Source organism: Mustela nigripes, chromosome 4, assembly GCF_022355385.1.
Source record: "Mustela nigripes isolate SB6536 chromosome 4, MUSNIG.SB6536, whole genome shotgun sequence".
Taxonomy (NCBI): Eukaryota; Metazoa; Chordata; class Mammalia; order Carnivora; family Mustelidae; genus Mustela; species Mustela nigripes.
The window spans coordinates 101,621,935-101,645,309 of record NC_081560.1 but is presented as its reverse complement, the minus strand read 5'-3'; the positions used below and the strand labels follow the sequence as shown (position 1 = coordinate 101,645,309).

The window sequence follows — 23,375 nt, the reverse complement described above, 5'->3', positions numbered from 1 at the left end:
TTAATGTTTTTGTAAAAGCTTTTTTGATAAAAAATTATATGTAATTCATCATAAAGTTAATTTCTCAGTTTCTGGGTAATTTTAAAGTAGTGGAAAATAAGCACTACTAAAGTAAATATACCATAACATAGTTGTGGAAGTGTTGCTGTGGTTAAAAGATAGGGCACAACAAAACTTGTAGTGTTTCTCTGGCTTCTAAGTGAAGGCAGATACTTCCTGTGAAGTGGCTGGTAAATAGTCTTCTATGTCCTGGTAGCCCTACATAACAGATGCTTTTAAGGGTTGCAGATTGTTCTTTAGTATAATTTTGTTCAGTTCCATGCACTAATACAACTGCATTTCAGCAGATATAAACCGGGATGATTGCACATTGTATCAGAAGGGTGTCCAAGTCTTGCTATCAGTGAAGGCTAACCTTTATGGCTTTGATAGTCTGCGTTTGAAATACATCTCTGAAAATTTTCAGAAAACTGCAGTTTTGTACTTCGTATGCTGTGCTTATGTAAACTCCTTAAATTGTTGGGAAAACAAAGGAAACCCCTGGGTTATAGCAAGGATTGGTACCCCTTATAGTGGAATGAAGTAATAAGAAATTGCTCTTAAATCTTTTCACTTATGTAAATTGACCTTTATTGAATTTTATTGTGAATGGTAGTAATGAGCTGGGAGACTCCATTGTGTTTGGGAAACTTTTTCAACCAAAATACTGTTCTCTGTTTTAGTTGAGGAACATGGACAGTTCTGAGTTGTAACTGGCAAATGGTGGTGTACGCGTGCAGAGGGCCATATGTTCCGTCATGGTGTAACTCTAGCTGCTTGGGACCGAGTAGCTCATACTGACTCTTGCTTTAGGTCATCAAGTCCATCTTCACAGAGTACGGTAGAGCAAGGCTGCAGTTAATGTACTCTGTAATGATGTTGTGACTGTTCATTTCTTTTCTTATGACTCGTATATTACTTTAACCATGCCTATATATGGGCATTTTACAATTAAATACATAAAAATTACTTTGATGCTTTCATATTTTTAATACTAAAATCAAAATAAAATATCAGTTGTATAGGTTTAGCCAAAATGAAAACCTTATCAGCCAGTGAATTATTTGCTTTCACTTTCATCACCTGCAACTGTTCCGCTAAACTTAAGTATGTTTTTATCTAATTCTGGTCTTTCCTTATATGGGCAGAATTTGGAAATAGGTTGCTGTAACAGAAAAGGAAAGAAAAAAAGGAACTAAGTTACCATACTGAAAGGCAATTAATAAGTAGCTCTGGTCTGACAGCAGCATGGCTGTTTGGAGTTTTATATTTCATGATAATTTATAGCAACTTTATGAAAACAACCTAGTCTTTTTCTTTTTTCCACACATAAAGGACATTTTGAGATAAGACATGAACTGCCATTTTTGGTATGAGCAAAATGTTTAAGTATGGACTTTCAGCCTAAGAGCAATAAAATTTTTAAATGTTGATTATTTTTTTCCCTCTTAATGGCAAAATTATTTGGAGGAAAACAAACCGAGATGCTTTGCCTAGAGGTTGGAAGAAAATTTAAATCAGTATTAAACTTCTGGTGAGGAGAGGCTCTTCCTATTAAAATTTAAAATGCACGTTCCCTTCACTCCAGCTGTTTTGTTCTAGGTATCTACACTTGAGAGCTCTTGGCACATGAGGAAACATGGGAGAAATTCTAGTATGTGTTTGTTTGTAATTGTGAATAATTAGGAAGAAAGTAAATGTCCTTCAAAGGGGTATGGTTTATTCACAGGGATATAAGAGTTCAAAATTATGAGGTAGGTAGATAAATATAAAACCATCAAGGAAAGATTCTTAATACATGTTTAAGTAAGAAAAAATTGTAGAACAGCATCAGTAGAATGTGTCTTATTTACCATTTATGTTTTTTGAAAAAATCGACACAACTAATATTTTGTGTACATTTAATAAGTATATATTTTCATGTATGTATGTATGTGTGTGTGTATGTGTATATATATATAATTTTTTTTTTTTTTAATCTGGAAAGAAATAGTACACCAAAAGGAGATGTGGCCCTTTGGAGGATTGGAGAAGGGACCTTTAATTAATTGGAGGTTGTTTGCTTTATTTTCATTATTTGTATTTTTTATAAAAATATTTCTATGTATTCTGTAATCAAAAATCTTGAGAAATTTTCACTTGGGGGTACCTGGGTGGCTCAGTGGGTTAAGAGTCTGCCTTCAGCTTAGGTCATGATCCCAGGGTCTTGGGATGGAGCCCCCACATCTGGCTCTCTGCTCAGTGGAGATTCTGCTTCTCTCTCTCCTTCCTGCTCATGCATGCTCTCAAATAAGTAAAATCTTAAAAAGAGAGAAATTTTCACTTGAAAATGTGTTAGTATATTTCACTATTAATGTTTAATTCTTGAAGTTCTTAAACTGATGTTTTTCTTTAGCTTTGGAAATGTTAATCTTAGATCATACTAGAAGCTTCATATTTTTACTTGAAAAAGAAAAATGGATTTAGGCAAGTAGACAGAAGTTCACAGACACTCAACTTATACTTTAATTGGTTTTATTTATTTATTTATTTATTTTAAGATTTTATTTACTTATTTGACAGAGATTACAAGTAGGCAGAGAGAGGGGGAAGCAGGTTCTCTGCGGAGCAAAGAACCCGATGCAGGGCTCGATCCCAGGACCCTGGGATCATGACATGCGCCGAAGGCAGAGGCTTTAACCCACTGAGCCACCCAGGTGCCCCTCAACTTATACTTCAAATGAAGATACTTAATGCATAAAATGTTAAGAACAAAAAAAGGCTCATTTTTAATGAGCCCTTTTGCTTTATAACTGAAGTGTGTTTCTGTCTTTCTCCAGTGCTGCTGGGGGTGAAATCTTTGACCAGTGTGTTGCAGACAGAGAAGAAGCCTTTAAAGAAAAAGATGTTCAAAGACTCATGAGGCAGATATTAGAAGGTGTCCGCTTTTTACACGCTCATGATGTAGTTCATCTCGATTTGAAGGTAAGATCTAAATTACTTTATAAGTTTGAGATGATTAAAGAATGATGACACTCCAGGTGTAAAGTGTTTAACATGATTTATTCAAACATTTATTAAGTGTGTATGCTTTATAAGGTAATAAGGAAATAAAGGTCGAGTCTCTTCTTATCCTCTAGCCAGTTTTATCAAGGAAGTAATGTACAGGTGTGTACATAGAAAGGTAAATAAATTGCTCCAGAAAAGGGAGCAATTTTAGAGGATATTGGTAGGATAGGTAAACTCTTCCTGATAAAAGATAGGGTTTGAGCTAGACCTTAAACATAAAAAAAAAAAAAAAAAAAAAAGGATTTAAATAGATAGAGAAAATATAGGAAAAAATATGGGAAAATTCAGAAAATAGAAGATAAAATTTTGTCACGAGTTAGGAAAACTTGTGGGGCAAACATAAATGAATAGCATCACTGGAATTGAGAGATGAAATAGGAGATATTGACAATTGAGAAAAGACCAGATTCCAGGGGTTTCATTATGGAGAGGGAGATGACTTTTTAGCAGGAATATCTGAAAGATAGTGTTGTAGAAAATTAGGCAGGCAGCAGTCAATAAAATAGAGAACTAAAGAGATTCAAGGCAGGTAGATTTAGAATTGAAAATTATCGAAGGAAGAGGAGGGAAGAAAGAATACACAAAGGGCAGCATATCAAGTAATCAGAATGCCAGCTGAAAGTAGGGGACGCATAAAGGGAAATTTTATTGGCTAGAAAGACCAGGCATAATTTTAACTTAAGGTATGACACTATTAATTAATTCAAATATTACGAGTAGTTGGTTTTTCTTCAATCCCCAGCTCTGCCTTCTCAAAATGGCAAAAAGATGGTAAGCTAGCTGCTGCCATTTAAGCCTTAGAATTGTCCAGAGGTGTAGCAGGAAAGAGCCAGGTTCTACTAATTAGCTCTTTCTGAAGTGCGGAGATGCACTCTCACCAAACCAACTTAGATCGATCTGGAACTAATAAGCATGTGGGAGTGGGGGCTGGGGGCATGGTGCAGGGTTTTGACTGGCCAGGCCAGCATTACCAGTGTTATCTGCTCCAACCCTGGAGGGGTAAAGTCCTCCTCCCATCCGAAGTTTCATTGGGGCCAAGAGTGGGGAAGAGCTGGATTCTCAGATCAGTTCTTTTTCTAAAAGAACAGAGGGCGGGTGGATGCTCAGGAGACCGTGAGGGTCCGCTACAGGTATCCTTAGCGCATCCCTTCAGGCATCCAGGGTAGAAGAGTCTAAGACCCCCATATCCAGTCCCGGTGTGACTGTGGGAAAGGAAACATTCCTCAAGGAACACACCAGTGACTCCAATTCTTTATTAGCCAGAGGAGACAGGGTTAAGGAGGAAGGTAACCTGAGGAGACTGAACCCCTGAACCCCAAAAAGGCTTTCCTCTTCTGGACTTCTGCAGCCTCGTTTTACTCCTCATCTGCCGATCTCGCTTGACTTCTGCTGTAGTTCGCCTTCTAGCGAAAGGAGCTGCTTATGGCAGTGGTTCTCCAACCACAACAGGGATCAGGACCGTCAGGAAAGGCTTGTCAAAGCAAATTGCTAGGCCCCAGTTGCAGAGTTCCCATGGGGTACTGATACCAGTACAGGCGCCATTTTGGGAACTGCTGCTGTGGGGCGTGGTAGATGTCCTCCGGTTTAAATACCAGTGTTTTATCTTCAGTGCGTGAAGGAACACTCAGGGAGGAGTACAGGAGGGTACGGTGTGTGCTCTGGAGGTTGACTTCTTAAGTAAACTTGATAAAACTCTGTCTGAAATAAGGTGGAAGGGCAATAGATATTCCTTCAAATGCTAGTTTCCTACAGAAAATACAGAGGAAAGAAAACAATTTGGAAACTTTCTTGTTCTTTTCTGAAAAACGCCAATTTACCTTCATTCTGTAAACATACTTTTCTCAGGGATGTTAATTTTTTACTACAGCGGCTAAAATGCATGGTTATGACACTGTAGATTATGGTAGGTAAAGTGGCATTTTTTGGAAGGCAGGTGTACCCACATGGAGTTCCAGGATGGTAAAGCTGAAATGGCCTGGGTAAAACCCTCCTAGCACGGCTGAGGGAACTAGGGCTTTGTTTTTTCCCTTTAGTCTGTAATATGCTTGGAAATTTGCTGGAAGTAATACACACTACTGCCTCCCTCGGGAACACTTAGCCGGAAAAGATGGTCTCTGCAGCCCAGACTTCAGTAGACTCGGACTTCAGGAAGCCTCAGTTAGTGTCAGGCATGCAGAAGAATTCCTACAAGTAATGTTTGCACTAAGCTTGTTTTTTTTCCTTTTTTCATGTTTGGTTTTACACACTTAACTTTGGAAAGTCCTATGTTTATTTTTTATGATGTTTTGCTGGTTTTATGATGTGAAAAGAACTTCCAGGAATGAACCCTAATTTAAATAACATTGCACCTATAGGAAATACGCTTTCGATTTATGACAGCTCAACCTTTAACTATTATTCAGGAACTAATTAAGTAGCAGGTCAGACAGGTTGCCAACACTGTGTGTCATGGGTCTTTGATGTTACTTGAAAGCAAAGCAGCCGAAGGTGAAAATTAAGTTCTTGAATACCAGGTTTAACTGTGTATTTACTCAAGGAAATTATATCCCTTTCTCCCTAATACGCTCAGTATAAATCATATTCCTTTCTCCCAGTACACTTGGTGTAGAATTCTTTCTGGATTTAATAGAGGCTTTGATGATGGGCCTTTGATGTTGGGAACTGGACTCTTCATGTTTCGTAGGCCCAGAGGAACTAGAAGACTGGGTGGCCTGGGGGGTTCTCAGCCATCCCTCTGTCTCACAGTGTCACAGGTGCAGTCAGATATGTCCCTATGTGAACTGCTGAAGGGGGAGGGTCGGAGACAGAGTTGGTGCCGCAGCCGTGCTGATGGGAATGATTTCTACCAAAAGGTCCTCTCCAGTTGACTTTCTGTGACCTCTGTGAGTCTGGACAGAGAGTCTGTTGTCCCATACCTTTTAAGAACCATCTGTGCCATGACAATTTATGCTTATAATGTTGACTCTGAGTCTAAGGGCTGGAAAGCTACAAAGCTAATATGTTTTCTGAACTTTTAATTCTGTTCAAATTGACAGTCCCCATGTCTAGGGCAACTATGAGTTAGTAGACTGTTTATGTTCCATTATGGTTAAAATGGGACATTCTTGTCCCAGAGACAAGTAGTTAGAAACTAGAATAACTATTGTAGTTCTCCTATAAAAGAGATAATTGTCACAATGGGAAATATGCTACTTGGCTTCAGATCAGACCCCAGATGGGCAGTTTGCCAAAAGACTGATTCACTGATGACTCTCAGCCAGATATCTTAAATTGAACATGGCAAATGCTTTGAGGGGTAGCAGATGCAGATCTTTGACTGTTTATACGACTGCAAAAATAGAAAAGACGCTAAACTGCGATGAAGGGAAAGCCCACTCATTTCACGTAAATTGTGGCAGGATTGACAAAATCTGAGAAACAACAACTCTGCCAAAGTCAGGACAAAGCTAAAAGCCTCAAAATGACCTCGATTTGGTGAATTAGTGGGATAGTGGGATAGTGGCCTACTTCAGTCACGGGATGGACTTGACCAGAAAGAACACAGAGAAATCCAGTCTTAAAACCTGGTGCTCTTTGTGTTTGAATGGTCTTTGCTGGATAGATCTCTCAACAGTTCCATACCCGGTCTTCGGTCATGAGCTCGTCCACACTGTTACATGTATGTGACAAGCAGAGGAGCCGGCCAGGAACTAGAAGCTGGAACTTTCCGTTTTGAGATTTAAGTTGGTCACTGACAGTTTGAACATCAGTGTATTACTTGAAAGAGGGGTAACATTTTTTTTAATTTTTATTTATTTATTTATTTGAGAGAGCAAGAATGAGAGAGAAGGGAGAGAGGGTCAGAGGGAGAAGCAGACTCCCCGCTGAGCAGGGAACCCTGATGCAGGTGGGACTTGATCCTGGAACTCCAGGATCATGACCTGAGCCGAAGGCAGTTGCTTAACCAAGTTAGCCAACCCGGGCACCCAGGGGTAACATTTTTAAACAGTCTCCCAAACTGATTCAGACACTAGTATTAACTTCTTTCTGTACTATGACTGGGTGTTAATAAATAAAAAGCTTGAATTTTCGTTGCCTGATAAAAATGTTCCTCAAAATTTTGTTCATGGTAACTTAAGGCTAATTAAGCAAGTCAATCTCAACTTTATAGTGCTCTTATTCCTGGGTGATGATTCAGTAACTGTTAAATGAGCTATATATAGGAGAAGATGACGATACCAAGATAAATAAAATATCCCCCCCCACCCCCGCCGGCTGTGAAGCAGAGAAATAAGATAATCCAAAGATCTCCTGACTGCCTTTGTCTGTTTGAGGACAGTTTGTGTGTTTCCTGTTTCTTCCATTGTCATTGCTTCTCCAGCGACCTTCTTGTTTTCTTTTACCACCTGGGATTCATGCGTCTTAAATAGAGTTAGGTGCCATGAGCCACCACTTGTTAACACGAACAGGACTCTCTAGAAGGAAGGTCTGGCTGAGCTGTAAATGCTAATGTACTTCTCTTTGTTTGCAGCACAGCTGTCTCACTTCCTGGAAGTGGGTATATTTTGCCATCACAGATGGGCAGATTATAGTCCTGTAACTGTACTTAGGTTTTATTTAGAAGAGTAAGGTCTGTTTCTGAAATGTATCTGTGGTCAAACCAGGGCAGTTGGCAGAAACTACACAGTAAGCATTAACTGAAATTCCCTGAAAGAGCTCTGATTGTAAAACGTGTTTTTTCCTAGCAATCCCTCTGTCAACCGTTTAATGTCTCTCACTTTGGTAGATGATGGATGCATGTGACTGGGCCTAGATTTCAAATACAGTAACATTTTAATAATCTGATCACATTAATTTAGAATTTACTTCATTACCACCACTCCAACTAATTTTTACATGATTACCAAAAAAAGCATTTCCGAGGGAATGTAAAGTATAAATAAAATTTAAGGGACAAACATTTAAGCTATTTTAAAGGAACAAATGGTATTAATGTTCTTAGAACATTTACAGGCTGTGCATGTTTTAGTAATCACAGATGGCCCTTACGATATGGTAAAGATTTCCACTTCACAATATTTCTCTTGGAATTTTTTATGTACTGGAAAGGGCAAAACATGTTCAATGATGAATATATGTAACAGAGGCAACTTCTCTTATCTAATTTGTTTGAATAATGACATTTTATTTTACTGGAGTATTTCATTAGTGTAATAATATAAAAATTGCCTTGAGAAGTCTTGGGACTCGTAATCCTAGTTTTTTCCCTGAAGAAATAGCTAGAAGCTAATTAACAAAGAGAAAATAGCTTTTTAATGGAGTTTGTTTCCAACTTAATGAAGGTGGTTTGCCAAAACCTCTTGTTGTTTTATGATTAAAAAGAGAAACTTGGGGCACCTGGGTGTCTCAGTGGGTTAAAGCCTCTGCCTTCGGCTCGGGTCGTGGTCTCAGGGTCCTGGGATCGAGCCCCGAGTCAGGCTCTCTGCTCAGTGGGGAACCTTCTTCATCCTCTGTCCCTGCCTGCCTCTCTGACTTCTGATCTCTATCTGTCAAATAAATAAATAAAATCTTTAAAAAAAAAAAAAAAGAGAGAGAGAGAGAAACTGATTCTAACAGTGATCAGTTGCACATTTTCTGTCCTTTTGTGTATGTGACAGGAGGGATGCTTTATCTGGTTTGGATTAATTTATAACAGTTAGCTTGCCTCTATAGTCCAGACTTCTGTAGTGACAGCAATTCGTGTTTTTTGTCTTTCTGTTTTAAGTTTTTACTGTAGCCAAAACTTTTTTTTGATTCAGAAAACAATCTTTTGTACAAAATGACAGATTACACTGAGCCAGTTGTTTTCACTATAGACAGAAAGTCTTAGTTTTTATGAATAAGTTTTCAAGATGAACTGCTATTCTATAATTGTGTAGTGGTAATAGATTAGGACATTATACAAGAGATGTTAAGAATTCTCTGAACATTTATTGGGGTATCATTTGGATTTTTTATTTTTAATTAAAGGTGTTTATAGCTACACTGTTCAATCCAGTAACACTGGCCATTTGTGGCTGTCAAGCACTTGAGAGCAGAGATGTGCCCCAAGTGTGAACTTTTTGCCAGATTTCAAGGACTTAGTATGGGGGGGAATAAAGTAAAATAGCTCAAAAATTTTATATTATTACCTGTTGAAGGGATAACATTTTAGATATATTAAATTAAAGAAATATTAAAATTATTTTCACCTGTTTCATTTTACCTTTTATAATATCTCCATAGAAGATTTTAAGTTACATTCTGTGACTTGCATTACCTTCCCTTAGGACAGCACTGGTTCAGAGGACAGCCACAGATAATTAAGCCAGAATGACCTGTAATATAAAGATCACTTAGCCTTTCGGCTTATTTTTCAACCTCCTATAATCTGGGTTTTTCTTCCAGGGTTTTACTAAAAATTACTTCTTCAAAAGTCTTTCAGAGGTTGTTTATTTGCTATATTCAGTGGCCTTTTCTTGGTCCTCACTCTTTCTTGTGTCAAAGAGGACCTTTGACTCTCACCTTCCTGATTTTCTTACTACAACATGGTGCCTGGGTTCCTAGCCTCACTTCTCAGACTGCTATTTCTTTTCTTTTTTCTCTTTCTTTCTTTTCTTCTTTTTTAAAAAGATTTTATTTATTTGATGGTGTGGGGGGTGGACGAAGCAGGGGAGGGGAAGGGGGAGAAGCAGACTCCCGGCTGAGCAGGGAGCCCAATTTCGGACTTGATCCCAGGACCTCTGGATCATGACCTGAGCTGAAGGGAGTTGTGCAACCAACTGAGCCCCGCCCCCCCCAGGCGCCCTCAGACTGCTATTTCTGAACGTGCTTGTCACTCTTGTGGCTTTCCATTTGATATAGGTATTGGCCCAAACTCATCTTGGCCACTCTTTTTCTTGCTGTTTTCTCTTCCTCTCATTTACTTCCATGGTGTTAGTCTTGCCACTATGTCCTTGTCCTCCGGAGCCATATCCTCAGCCCTGGACTCTTTCCAGACTGAACTGCCAGCAGTCTGTGGTGTTTTTGCAGGCACCTCTCCTTCTGGGTCTGAGAATCAGAATGGAACCAGTTGTCCTCTCTTGCTGACCTTGGCTGTATTAATCAGTGAATGATCTAAGCACCTTGTTCCTCCACAGCGTCGGTCCCAATGGGCTGTGGATTTGGTTAGTAGAATGTGTAAAGTTTCTTCTATTTTTGTTTTGTTTTGTTTTATTCTGTGCTTCATCATATCTTCCTCACTCTGTCTCTGTCTCCCTTTTAGGACTGCAAAAACAGGGTAGAGGCACATTCTTTGAAGACATATTCTTGTATTTGAGAATCCCTTGCACGCATCACACTGTAGATTAGCTCACCTGTATATGCTTCGGCGTGTGGCCTTTTCTTTCCCTGGGATGTCCTCTTGTCCTCCCCTCTAGTCTGTCTTCGACCAGTTCTTGCAGAAGGCCTCACAAAGCCTGATTCCTGTTCCTCCGCCCCCATCTGCTCACTAGGCTTTGCTTGCCACCACACTCGTCCCTTCTGCCTTTGCGCTGTTCTCCGGTTTGTGGTTCCTCCACTGGTAGCTTGTCCTTGCGTCTGGCGGGGTCTTTCTTCTCCCGGAATGCCCCCTGCCAACACCAGGCCCCTGAGTACTGTGCCGGGACTGGCTCCTTCGAAGCTCACTACTGCTTTCTCAGAGAAACCTTGCCTGACTACCCGGAACCAGCACACTCATGCGCAACAGACACACCCCGCAGACACTCCCATCCATTTCCCTGCTGAGTTCTCCTGAGTGCTTAAAAGCACCCAAGGTGTTAACTATTTACTCTTGCTTCTTTGTCTCCATTGGAATGTAAGCCTCCAAAAGAACGTGAGATTTAGGTCTTATTTTCTGTTTTCCCAGTAGGCCGTCAATAAAATTTTTTTGAATAAACGACAGTATCCTTTTTCTCCTCCAAGGTCTGCTCACTTCTCTCCTGTACAGTTCTCCAAGGCTGAATTATTCTTGCCGATGGATGGCCTGAGCGCTTTGTCCACGAGCGCACTTGAAACGCACAGCAGAGCTGGTCGAGCCTGCTGGGTGCTTCCCTGTGATTTTTCTTCTGATGGGGAACTGTCACTGGAGACTTGGGATCACTGGTATTTGTAGTGCCTCCATTCCTGACACAAAGTGGACACCTGTTAGGTTCTTTTATATAGTTCTGTCTCTTCCTTTCATTCAAGCAGCAGCTAATGTGTGCCCCTGGGTGCCAGCCCACTGCATGACTCCTGGAGCTGGGGATTCTTCCTTCTCTGCCCCTGAATCCAGACTTGGGTCAATCTATAAGCATTTTCCTAATAGAGAAGGGCAGGAGGGACGGTTGGGTAGATAGTAACCCCTTTACAAGAGAGGAACCACCTAGACCTCAACTTCCTGTTTCATATGTTCTTGCTTGTTGAACGTTGTTAGAATCTCTTTGCTGCCATCCTAGAGGTCTTCTCAGCAAGCTGACATGATGCACAGAAGAATGGAGAAAAAGTACACAAAGATATTGTTGTGAGCGCGAGCATGGCAAGTAGGATACACTGGACAGTGTCTGCTGAGACAGTCTCCACTGTCGCCGAGCCAAGGGGAACAGGTTACTGATGAGTCTGGAGAGCCTGGGAGGAGCTCGGACTAGCAGGGGTTTGCATGCACGTTAAGGAGTTTGGAGGTTAAGGCTAGCGGGAAGCTACTGACAGGTTTTCGCAGGGGGTGACAGATCAGGTTTGCATGGAGCAAAAGATCCTTCTGTCTACAGAAGGCTGGGCAAAATAGACCCTAGCAAAGTGTTCAGAGGCTGTTGCAATTGAGCAAAAACTTGATGGTACCTTGAATGAGTGTTCTGTAGTTGGAGAGAAATAAAGTCTAGAAATGCTTAAATTTATGACTTAAACTCCATAGGGTGTAGTGAAACGTCAGCTAAATGAGGAGAAAGTGGGGAGAGAGGAATGGCCAAGGTGATTCTTAGTGTTTTCTTCTACCTTGCTAGGTGAGAGTGTCATTCCCTGAGGTGACAGTCACTGGCATATGGGGAATCTGATTTGGGAGGGAAAATAGTCTGGTTTGAGCATGCTGAATTTGAGGTAGCTGTGAGACATCAAAGGGAAGAGAGTAGGTGAGCAGTTGGTTGAAGTGGTCTGAGCCAGAGATAAAAATCTGTGACTCATAATGTCTAGGCTATGCTTAGGCCCTGGGTACAGATGCACTGTGTCAGGTGAGAGTGGGGAGTGTACGAGCGGGGAGCCTCAAGACCAGGCTGTGAGAAACCCATTGAATGGGCCAGTTAAAGGACGATGAGCCAACAAAGGAGACAGAAGCAGCAGCCAGAGAGGAGGAAAAGCAGGATAGTGCTTTCCTGTGGAAGCCAAGAGTAAAAGAGTCTGTAAACAAGGAAGGAGCGGCAGCGATGTCAGCGATGTTCAGAAAGCGTGGGATTAGGTCATTGGATTGTAGTGACCTACGGGAGAGGAAGAAGGAGACAAGTCAGATGGAGTGGCTGCATATGCATGGAAGGAAGGGAGATGTTACCGTTCATTACAAACCTCTGGAGAACCACAGTGTGACAGAGGGGAGAGGAAAATACAACAAACCGAGCAGGGGCATACATCTGTCACGTACAAGGTGTTGTGGAGTAGAGGGGGGCAGGCATCGAGCCCTCCCTGGAGGGCCAGAGGGGGCGTCAGAGTTGGCTTTCTTGAGGCACCGGTGCCTTGCTGAGACCCGCCACGCATGGAGTGAGTGATGGAACTAAATTTGCAAGCAGAGAAGGGGAGAGGGCTTCCTGAGCAAAGGGAGCACAGAAGGCAAGGGCATGAGATGGGGGTGTGCACATCTTGTTTAGGGATTACAGCTTGTTGGATTTGGAACACAGATTGCCTGCGGGAGGGTGGCAGGAGATGAATCGTGAAGAGGAGGCAGAAGCCAGATCATGAAACACTTGGGGTGCTGTAGTGAGGTATTTATACTTTATTGGTACGTATGGTTCTCAGTTTCTCTTTGGAAATATTCTTAATGGCAGAAGTCAGGAAGTGCAGCCCTTTTCTGAAGCAACATAAACTTTTCTTTCAAAAGTCATTTTATTTTGGGGCGCCTGGGTGGCTCAGTGGTTAAGCCTCTGCCTTCGACCCAGGTCATGATCCCAGGGTCCTGGGATGGAGCCCCGCATCGGGCTCTCTGCTCAGGAGGGAGCCTGCTTCCTTCTCTCTCTGCCTGTCTCTCTGCCTACTTGTCATCTATATCAGATAAATAAATAAAACCTTTTTAAAAAATCATTTTATTTTAAAAATTGAAGTGAATTTTATTTTATAGTATATATGTTTGAATTTTTATGTAAAAGTATCTGAGGTTATTTGGGTTAAAAAAAAAAAAAGACTCCAGGAATATGAACCTTATTGATTCTGTGGCCTTGGCCTTGGGTAGCTCTGTTGCCCATTGTCAAATACATTTCCTCTGAGAATGTGTTCGTGGGTGAGGACTAGCAACCAGTATCATGATCAGACTTACTTTATGGCAAGAATATTTATTGTTCAGTGAAGGATGGGTTGAAGGTGGGTGGGGAAAACTAGAGGCAGGAGGGTAGTGGTCCAGGTGAGAAATAATGAAAGCCCAAACTTGAAGCAGTTGGGGGTTTTGAGATTTGGGACATGGTACTGTCCATGACTTCACTAGGTGTGAGACATGGTTGAAAATGAAGGAGACAGAGCACTTTAGGTTGATTCCCCCCAGTGCCTGACCCGGGCAATGACACTGGGTGTAGATAAGGAGAGGCATGGGGCGCCTGGGTGGCTCAGTGGGTTAAAGCCTCTGCCTTCAGCTCAGGTCATGATCTCAGGGTCCTGGGATTGAGTCCCACATTGGGCTCCCTGCTTGGCGGGGAGCCTGCTTCCTCCTCTCTCTGCCTGCCTCTCTGCCTATTTGTGATCTCTCTCTGTGTGTCAAATAAATAAAATCTTAAAAAAAAAAAAAAAGGAGGAGGAGGAGGAGAGGCATGGGGTTGATGGGGCTGAAGGAAGAACTCTTGCCTGAGCTGTTTACTGGATTGATGGCCTTGCTCAGTAGTGGGAGTTGAAGGTGTGGCCCATTTCAGCCAAATGAAAAGATCTGATTTTAATTGGATCTGTGAGTCAGAGAAGGACTTAGGATAGAGGTCACCAGCCTGTAAGTGGTGGTTGAAGCTTCAGTAGTAGATGACATAGTGGAGGGCCAGCCAATGAGGGATCTGGGGCAACACCAGTATTTAAAAGGAGAGAACAAGGAAGAAATCTTTAGAAAATGGTGAGAGATTAAGGAGGAAAACATCCAAGAGTGTGTAAAAGGGTGGTTGGCAGGCCAAATCATACAGCCACAATGGTGCCTTGAAAGACATTTATTCGATCTGGGTGGGGGGGTTGTCTTTGATTATTTAAGATTTTGCGATCTTAGTAAGAACAGCTAGACCTAGGAGAGGGGGCAAAATCCAGACTCAGTGCACTGAGAAGTGACAGCAAGTGTACACAGCCATGCTTTCTAGCTGAGCTTTGAGGGAGTAGCCCGGAGTGAGTGCGTTGGCTAGAAAGAAATGGAGAGTTTTATAGGATATTTATGAGTGGCTTGGTTTTGTTTTTAAGATGGGGTAGATGAGGGGCACCTGGGTGGCTCAGTAGGTTAAGGCCTCTGCCTTTGGCTCGGGTCATGGTCTCAGGGACCTGGGATCGAGCCCTGCATCGGGCTCTCTGCTCGGCAGGGAGCCTGCTTCCCCCTTTCTCTCTGCCTGCCTCTCTGCCTACTTGGGATCTCTCTCTCTGTGTCAAATAAGTAAATAAAATCTTTAAAAAAAAATGTGCATCTACCCCATCTTTTTTTTATGTGCTGAGCGGGAGCCAGTATAAGGGGAAGAGATTGTATGAGGCCTGTTGCCTTATGTATTGTAAATATATTGTAGAAGTATTTCGTGAATGACTGCTTCTGGTTTTTTTTTTTTTTTTTTTTTTTGTCGATCTCGGTTTCACCAGCGAGCTGTGTAGGCTTTATGGGCTACTTGCTCTTTCTGTATTTTTTAGCCTCAGAATATTCTGCTGACAAGTGCATCACCGCTGGGTGACATTAAGATAGTTGATTTTGGTCTTTCAAGAATAATGAAGAACAGCGAAGAGCTCCGAGAAATTATGGGTACTCCTGAATATGTGGGTAAGTACTCCTGAGAGGGGGTTATGTTCTGCATTTGGGGTCAGGCATCGTCTTCGTTAGGGAGCTCACATGCAGTGTGGTTAACAGTGGGGCAGGCCATCTGCTATATTAAAATTCTACCATCAGAGTCCTTCTTTTGTGTAAAGATTTAAAAATGGTAAACATTAAACGGTAAGTTACCAAACTGATGATTGCTTTCCTGAAGGGAATCAAGAGAATTTAAGGGCTTGCTTCTAAAAGGAATCAAAAAGGATTCTCTTAACAAAGTATAGGATACCAAGTTACTTGAAGGTAGGAGGATGTTTAACAAGTAAGGACCTTTAAATAACTTTAAGTTCATAACAAACACTGTTGGGTAATTGCAAGCCCTGTGAAACAGTTGGCATGTGGCATTTCGTTGTTGTTGGATTAATGCAGGGTCGAGCTTCTGGCAGAAAGAAAGAAGTGTTAAGCCTTGAAGGTGCAAGAGCAGCTGAAGGGATGAACCGTGGCTTTTCAGTTTTGTTCAAAAATAAGTGAATTCTGACTTTTTGGACAGACTGGCAGAACTACAGGATGCAAAGGGAGCTATGGCCTGAATGAGGTTAAAAAAGATACCCGGAAGCAGAGCAAGGGCAGTGAAAGAGTGTCAAGGTGGTGACCAAGAGTTTACAATATTTACAATTTCAGAGGTGGAACAGTTCTCCATCATTACTAGGGCCGAGGGGCGGCTGTGGACCGCGGCGCTCTAGACCTATAGGTGCAGAAGCTGGATGCCAAGCTGCCTGGGGCAGACAGGAGCGCAGACGCTGTCCAGGGTGGTGGCAGGCGAGTCAGGGGGTGGTTTTGTGTCCGATGACAGCAGCCTGGGGCAGGGGAGAAGGAGGAGGTTGGAGTTGTTAAGGGGACAGGCTGGCTGCATTTCTAGAGGGCCTGGGCAGCCGAGGCCTCTTTCCGGAGAGGAGCCGAGGGTAGTGGGACTTAGTTTACAAGAAGCGTCAATTCCAGAGGACAGATAGGGTTGAGGAAAACAAAGCTGTTGGGCAATGATAATGCAAAATATATAACCCAATGCTTTAAAGTTAAAGTCCTACGATTTGAAACATCCTTAATTAGGTAATGAAAGGTATCACTGGCAGACAACCTTCAGAATGTTGATGTGTTCTTTGTGGGCTAGAACACTTAAATTCCAGTGTGCGTCGTGACCACTCAGGAAGGTTTAAGGATGGGGCTTTGCAGGCCTCCTCTTGGGAAGCAGCAGCCCAGATCCCTCAGCCGGTCGAAAGCCTTGCAGACTAGAGCAAACGAGGAACGCAGGGCTGTGAGAGGAGAACCTTGTGGTGGTTACTGCCCTGAAGGGAGTTCTCTTGTGTTTTGTTTTATGCTGTTCTTTGGGTACATTCTCAGTTTTCTACCAAGAACTTTTTTTTCCCCCTCCAAAAAACCAGAACTATCTTTATTATAAAAGTAAATCCCAATCCAAGAAGACTAAAAATAATTCAGAACTATGTAATAGAGAAAAACAAGGGGGCCTCTCCTCTTTCCTTCCTGCAATTTCAAGGTGAGTGTAAGCCTCCCAGCTTGTTCTCTTTACAGAATCCTGTCTGGGCAGAGGGCTGTACACGTGACCTCGGTCCTGAAATCTCTTTAGACCCCCCATGCCTCTGTCCCTAAAATGGGGCTACCCTAACACTATCCATCGGATTGGCTCTATCAACTCTTACATCCGTGTTCAGCTTATCATTAACATGAGAAAGGAAGCTACTATTTCCTGCTCCCTCCTCCCAGCAGCTTCTTTGGTCTCCTTTTCCCCTCCAGTAGTTTGGATGCTGTGCATTTCATTTTAAATTTCCCAATAGTTTCTTTTAAAACTTTAAAATAATATTCATAACCTCTGTTTCACGACTCAGCATCAGAAGGTGAAGTTGAGGAAATATACCCTACCTAACATTTTCTCCCAACCTTTTCTTCCTCCCTAATATTGGGGGGTGTGTGTGCCCCCATCCCCTACCAGTGATGAGTATGTGACTTGAGTGTTTCATTTTTTTCCTAGGATTAGATATCTTCACCCCCCACTTGTTAAAATTGTAATTACCACAGTTGTTAGTTTTTGATCTGTTTATAAATGGATTCAATACTTGATTGCCTGTCTTGAGTTCTTACCACTTTTGAAAAAAACTCATCTTGTGGTTGACTGGATTGTATCAGTGAGTGAGTTTGCCTTTCAAGGAGGATTTTCATAAATTTCTCCTAAGTCCTTGCACATTTGAGAATGTCTTTTGTATTGCTTGCTGGGACAGTTTAGTTAAATGTTATCAAAGCATGCTGTTTTCCAGGACTCTACAGAGGCAACTTTGTTGTCTGTGTGTGTGGTGCATGTCATCTGAGAAGGCCCAGTTTTTTCTTTAACCATGTTGATTGACTTTTTGTCAGTGGGTGGACATCTTAAAACCCCCTCCGGCCACAGCATGGATAAGAGATCAGGCAGGTCAGGGGAAAGTGCCGTGGTCTAGGGTGCGGGCCATGGGGAAGCAGCACCGCGGATGGCATTAAGATTGTAAAGCAGTCATCTGTCAGGACACTCGATTATCGTGGGTATGGGAGGAGAAAGGTGTCAGAGTTGTCAGTTCCTGTTACAGTACTCATGCATTCGGGTATTTTAAAAATATTAAGACCAAACAATGGAGGGTACTGGTAGGAAAATAAGTTAATTACATCTAGTTAGGCTTTACAGTAATTCATGTTAATTTATATAATGCTATTTCATGTTAGCACAAATACTGGTGGTGTCTTAGAGTTTTTGATGAGTATTTTAAAAAATTTTTTATTTCAAAGTGCAAATTGGGAATTTTTTTTCACACAGCTAAATGTTTTGTTTCTGATACTAGCTCCTGAAATTCTTAGTTACGATCCTATCAGCATGGCGACGGATATGTGGTAAGAGTTATTTCTGAAAACTTGATCAAATTGGTTTCAAGAAATGAGTAGGATATTAATTTTTCTTGCATTTTCATTCTGCTTTAGGAGCATTGGAGTGTTAACGTATGTCATGCTCACAGGAGTCTCACCTTTCTTAGGTGACAATAAACAAGAAACATTCCTAAACATCTCTCAAATGAGTTTAAGTTATTCTGAGGAAGAATTTGATGTCGTGTCTGAGTCTGCTATTGACTTCATCAAGACCCTTTTAGTTAAGAAACCTGAGTAAGTATTAGTGAATATTGATCTTTGTCCATTTTTGAGTGATCTGCTCTCAACAAAAGCAGGCTAACCTGAAACACCAAATGGGAGGCAGGACAATGTAGACATTAAACTAGATGAAACCTTGAGCTTATTTGTATTTGTTGAAAGAATATGTCAAAAATGAAGTTTCTTAGAAAACATGAGCTGCATCTCAGTGAAACAGCTATTGTCTGTCTGTCTGGTCTTCCAAAAGGGCTTTTCAGAGATCTCTTCCTTCAAGTGTTTTCCAACACTGTGGGAGTGGCATTTGCACAGATGCCAAAACTCCCAGTCTTACTCAGGAATCACAGTAAGATTCTTGTCAGCTCTTCATACCTCCCCATATATAATACAATAAATACACCTTATGCTCTGATTTATGTATTTTTTTTTTTAAAGATTTTATTTATTTATTTGACAGAGAGAAATCACAAGCAGATGGAGAGGCAGGCAGAGAGAGAGGGAAGCAGGCTCCCCGCCGAGCAGAGAGCCCAATGCGGGGCTCGATCCCAGGACCCCGGGATCATGACCCGAGCCGAAGGCAGCGGCTCAACCCACTGAGCCACCCAGGCGCCCCTGATTTATGTATTTTTAAGATTTTATTTTTTGAGTAATCTCTATACCCAGTATGGAGTGCATACTCAACCCTGAGATCAGGAGTCACTTGCTCTACCGATTGAACAAGCCGGGGCCCTCCCAGTATGCTCTAATTTATAATTGAAGTTTTATTTTTTTTTTAAAGATTATTTATTTGAAAAAGAACGAGTTGAGGGCAGAGGGAGAGGGAGAAGCAGACTCCCTGATGAGTGGGGAGCACGATGCGGGGCTCGATTCCAGGACCCTGAGATCACGGACCTGAGCCGAAGGCAGAGGCTTAACTGAACTGCCAGGTGCCCCTCTAATTGAGGTTTTAAACTGTCTTAAGTGTGAAATGTGTTTCATTTTACAGAGATCGAGCCACAGCCGAAGAATGTCTAAAGCATCGGTGGTTGACGGAGAGCAGTGTTCACGATCCTTCTTTCAAAGTGAAAGGGGCATTAGAAGCAGCAAATGCACTCCAAGAAGGTGATGCTGTGCCTGAAATTAATTCAGATACTCAGAAGCCGGAAACTGAGGAATTAGGTGCAACAGAAGAGTTAATTGTATTTACTTCATATACTTTAGGACAATGCAGACAGTCTGAAAAAGAGAAAATGGAGCAAAAGGCCATTTCCAAACGATTTAAGTTTGAGGAACCTTTGCTACAAGAAATTCCAGGAGAATTTATCTACTGAGCAATACTTCCCTTTAAAACTTTAAAAAAGATTTCTGCATTGAAAACATTATTATTATTTATGGACTTCTGGCCACATGGTACATGTACTGAAAGTGGATAAACCAGGTATCGCTGATAGAAACTAAAATAACTTTGTCAAACTTGTGGAGTTAGTTATAGCAAGACAGATTTATAAATGCCAACCAGGAGTTTTAACGGGTAAAGTTATCTGTGTCCATGTTATTTTTTTAAGAAGGGAGATGTTTGAACCTTTTGTTTCTAAATCTTGTTTCTCCAGAATGAGAATTTGCTATGCAACGATATCTGTATTTCCTTTCTTTAAAAATCCAAGTAAAAGTGCCAAATTAACATCTTTGTAAATCTATTTAGCATTATTCGTGTGCATCTATATCTGTATATATATATGAATATATATAGATAGATATAGATATCTTTGCTAAAATTGACTTTTTCACTTTGGATTTTTTGGAGGGGGGAGTAAGCTTTTTAATTATGTATCTTCCAAATTTAGAATAACATCCACTAGAGTTTGATAATGTTTTTATATTTTATTACTGCTTTATAGATTTGATTTGACTTCTATTGTCTTTGCTTTTGCCTAATGCTTATAACTTATCAGTGAAAAAGCCCTGGCTCATTTTTTTTTTTTTCTTCAGTGTCATAATATAGGAGTGGTGATGATTTTTCACCTCAGACTATTCTGGTTTTAAGGTCAAGGTTAAGTAATCCTGTAATGTAAACCAGTGCTGACTTCTCAGTCCCCCACCACAGGTTACTTGTCTACTGTCTTTAAGGAGATGGCACCTGTGCCGCCTTCTCATGTGCTTGTCACTTGCAAGTGTCAGTGTGATCTGATCAACATGGGGTTGCTTTGGTCAGTGAAAAGATGCTATTACATTGTTTTTGTTAATAAAACCCCCGAGAGGGTAGAGATGAAGCATATTCATCCTAGCCATTGAGCCTCTACTTCTGTGCCCTCTGACTGTACTAAGAAATGTTATAAAAAAACAAAATATTTATAAACTTTATTTTGTTCATGAAAAACCTGGATACTTTGTTCATGAAAAACATTGGATACTTTGTCATCAGGGAAGAAGCCATTCCCAGAACTTACATGAATATACTCAGTAGAATTTAATTTGATTAGGATCAACACTTCAGTTGGAAGTAGGCCCCATAGTAAGTAATAAATTCCTATGAAAAAGTGGAAATGTAAAAGTGTATGCCGTATAACTTAAAGCAACTAAACATCTTTCTCACACAAAGTCTGAGTCGTGTCCTTATTTATCTTTTATTAGGCTCAGGGCGGCAGGAGACTTGGGAATATAACTGGTCTGTCGCCCGACCAGTCCCTTCACAGTTGCTCTTTGGGGCTCACTCGATGCTCTCCTCTGCATGAGTTCTTAAATGTCAGGGTCATGAGCTGGTGGCAGCACCTAACCACGTGTTGTGTTGTGAAGTGTGTGCGGTGTACTGTACAGGACTCTGCCCCACGGTCTGTAACCACCCCCTGCCTGCAGGTGTCAGAGCCCCGCTACCTTCATACAGCATCAGCTGAAGCTGATTAGGCAGTTCCAACCGGCAGGTTGCAGTTTCTCACTAAATCGGCCGCATTTACAGTTTCTTCAAAACCAGCATTTCTAATCGAGCTATAGGAGGAAGAGGAGGAAATGCTACCACCATGGCAGGGTTTTCTGTGAAAACCCGTGACCACTATGTGAAGCCGCAGGTAAGTTCCTTTCCTCTTGGAAGAGGAAAAACACAAGTTTAGGCACATTTTTTTAAACCTCTCTCTGACAAAAATAGAAGGGAGGTTAGAAAAATGTCCACTATTGAGTGACACATTTTTATACTTGATAAGATTTGTCCAGTTTTAAAACCAGAACATTTAGGTAACATTTAGATTTTTTTGAAAACCACTTTACATTACATTCCAAATAAATACATTTAATATAGTTGCTGTATTTGTTAAAAAAAAAAAAAATCTGTTTTCTTTTAGCCAGCCACTTTGCTGTTTGCAGTGTGCTGCATCTTTAGTGGCTTTTGTAAACACATGTAAAGATATACTGACATTTTTTTGACTTATACAGAACATGAAGAGCCTTCATGAAAGTGGGCCAAATAAAATCTTTCCGTTAGTGATTTATCAATTAGCTTTATACTCACCTAATGATGTTAATTTTTTCTTTTAACAAGCTTATGAAGAACCAAACCAGTATTATTGAATTTGTTCACAGAATCTGCAAGTCCATTTTTAATAATAATAAAATTCCATACTGTCATATTTTAGCTTGAGAAGTTTATGAAAAAATAGGCAAAATGTATAAGTGGTTTTAGTCAGTTTAGAAATTGTGTTTTAATGTTTTATTTTGTTGTTTTCACATGAAAAGTAGGAGAAAATGCCACACTCTTATAGAGGAAGGTCAGGTGAGAACCACAAACTCCTAAACTTTTACAACTGACCTCAGTTTGGAAGAAAATTTAATAGAGAAAAAGTCATAAAGGCTGCTCAGAGAACGTTGGACAAGAGGTGAGTTACAGTCCTAGTAATGTAACGCGTGGTCTATAGCTCAGGCCACAGAAACCAAAGCAGGATTGATCTTGGCACCAACATAGATGGTCCTATGTAGGGGGAAAGGTCATTAGCCGGGTATTAACAAACTAACCCTAAATACACTTTAAACTCACACACACCTGAAAGAATTAAATTGCATTGATGAGACTAAAATAGTCAAAAATTTTCAAGGTTATTTACCACCTAGTACCTTCATTTAGTTGCAGAATTTAAAAAAATACTAGGGAGAAGAGAGGTTGTTTTGCCTGAAATGTTATGATCCCTGTCTAATTTTTCACTCACTCTGAAAACTCCTGGTTTATGGTAAAAGAATTCATGAAAGAGCGTAAAAAGAGGTTTCAGTGGCCTTAATATTCAGGAAAGGAACTAACCCTGAAAAACCGTGAAATGCTACTTAACATAAAAATTGCCAATTTCAGAAATTCACAAAATAGGGATTTATTTTACCATTTTCTTCTATGTACTCAACCAACAACATTCAATAATCACAATTTTATAATATAGATTCATTGATCTGAAAGTATCCAAGGTTTCAAAGTCTGTCGATGGATATTTTGGTTGTATGTCTCCAGTTTTTGCTATTACAAATAGAGTTCCTTAAGTAATACTATGTAAATGGCATTTTTTATTTTTGTTAGCTGCTTTTTAGAACACAGTGTCAGAAATGGGATCGGTGGGTCAAATGGTGAAGGTACGTAACATTTTTCCAGATACTGTCTGTCCAGTTCCCCTCTGCAGAGGTTGTATCGCTGTTCTCATCCCATCTGCAATTTAAGAGAGCCTGTTTCCTCACGGCTTTTCAAGTAGGTTCTCACACTGAGGGATTATTGCCAATTTGCTTGAAGAAAAATGGTATCACTAGTTTTAATTTGCATTCTTTTTAAGAATGAGGTTGAACTTTTTTTTAAAAATATAATTCACTTGCATTTTTTTCCTGTGAATTCATTCATTAGTATCTTTTGCTCAGTTTTCTTCCAGGTTATGGTTTTTCTCTACTTTTGCTCCTTACAAATTATGAATGTTAACTTTTGCGATTTAAATTATAAATGTTGGGGCACCCGAGTGGCTCA

At 40.8% G+C, this 23,375-nt stretch overlaps 1 protein-coding gene across 1 annotated transcript in view; it reads left to right on the top strand.

Moving 5' to 3' along the window:
• STK17A (serine/threonine kinase 17a) overlaps nt 1-22,782 on the top strand; it is a 42,958-nt gene extending 20,176 nt beyond the window's left edge. The window contains exons 3-7 of the mRNA XM_059397211.1: nt 2,859-3,003; nt 15,127-15,253; nt 18,121-18,169; nt 18,257-18,436; nt 19,404-22,782. Coding sequence (XP_059253194.1) covers nt 2,859-3,003; nt 15,127-15,253; nt 18,121-18,169; nt 18,257-18,436; nt 19,404-19,728 — 826 coding nt within the window. The 3' untranslated portion in view covers nt 19,729-22,782. The remainder of the gene's footprint in view (nt 1-2,858; nt 3,004-15,126; nt 15,254-18,120; nt 18,170-18,256; nt 18,437-19,403) is intronic.
• The last annotated feature ends 593 nt before the right edge of the window (nt 22,783-23,375 follow it).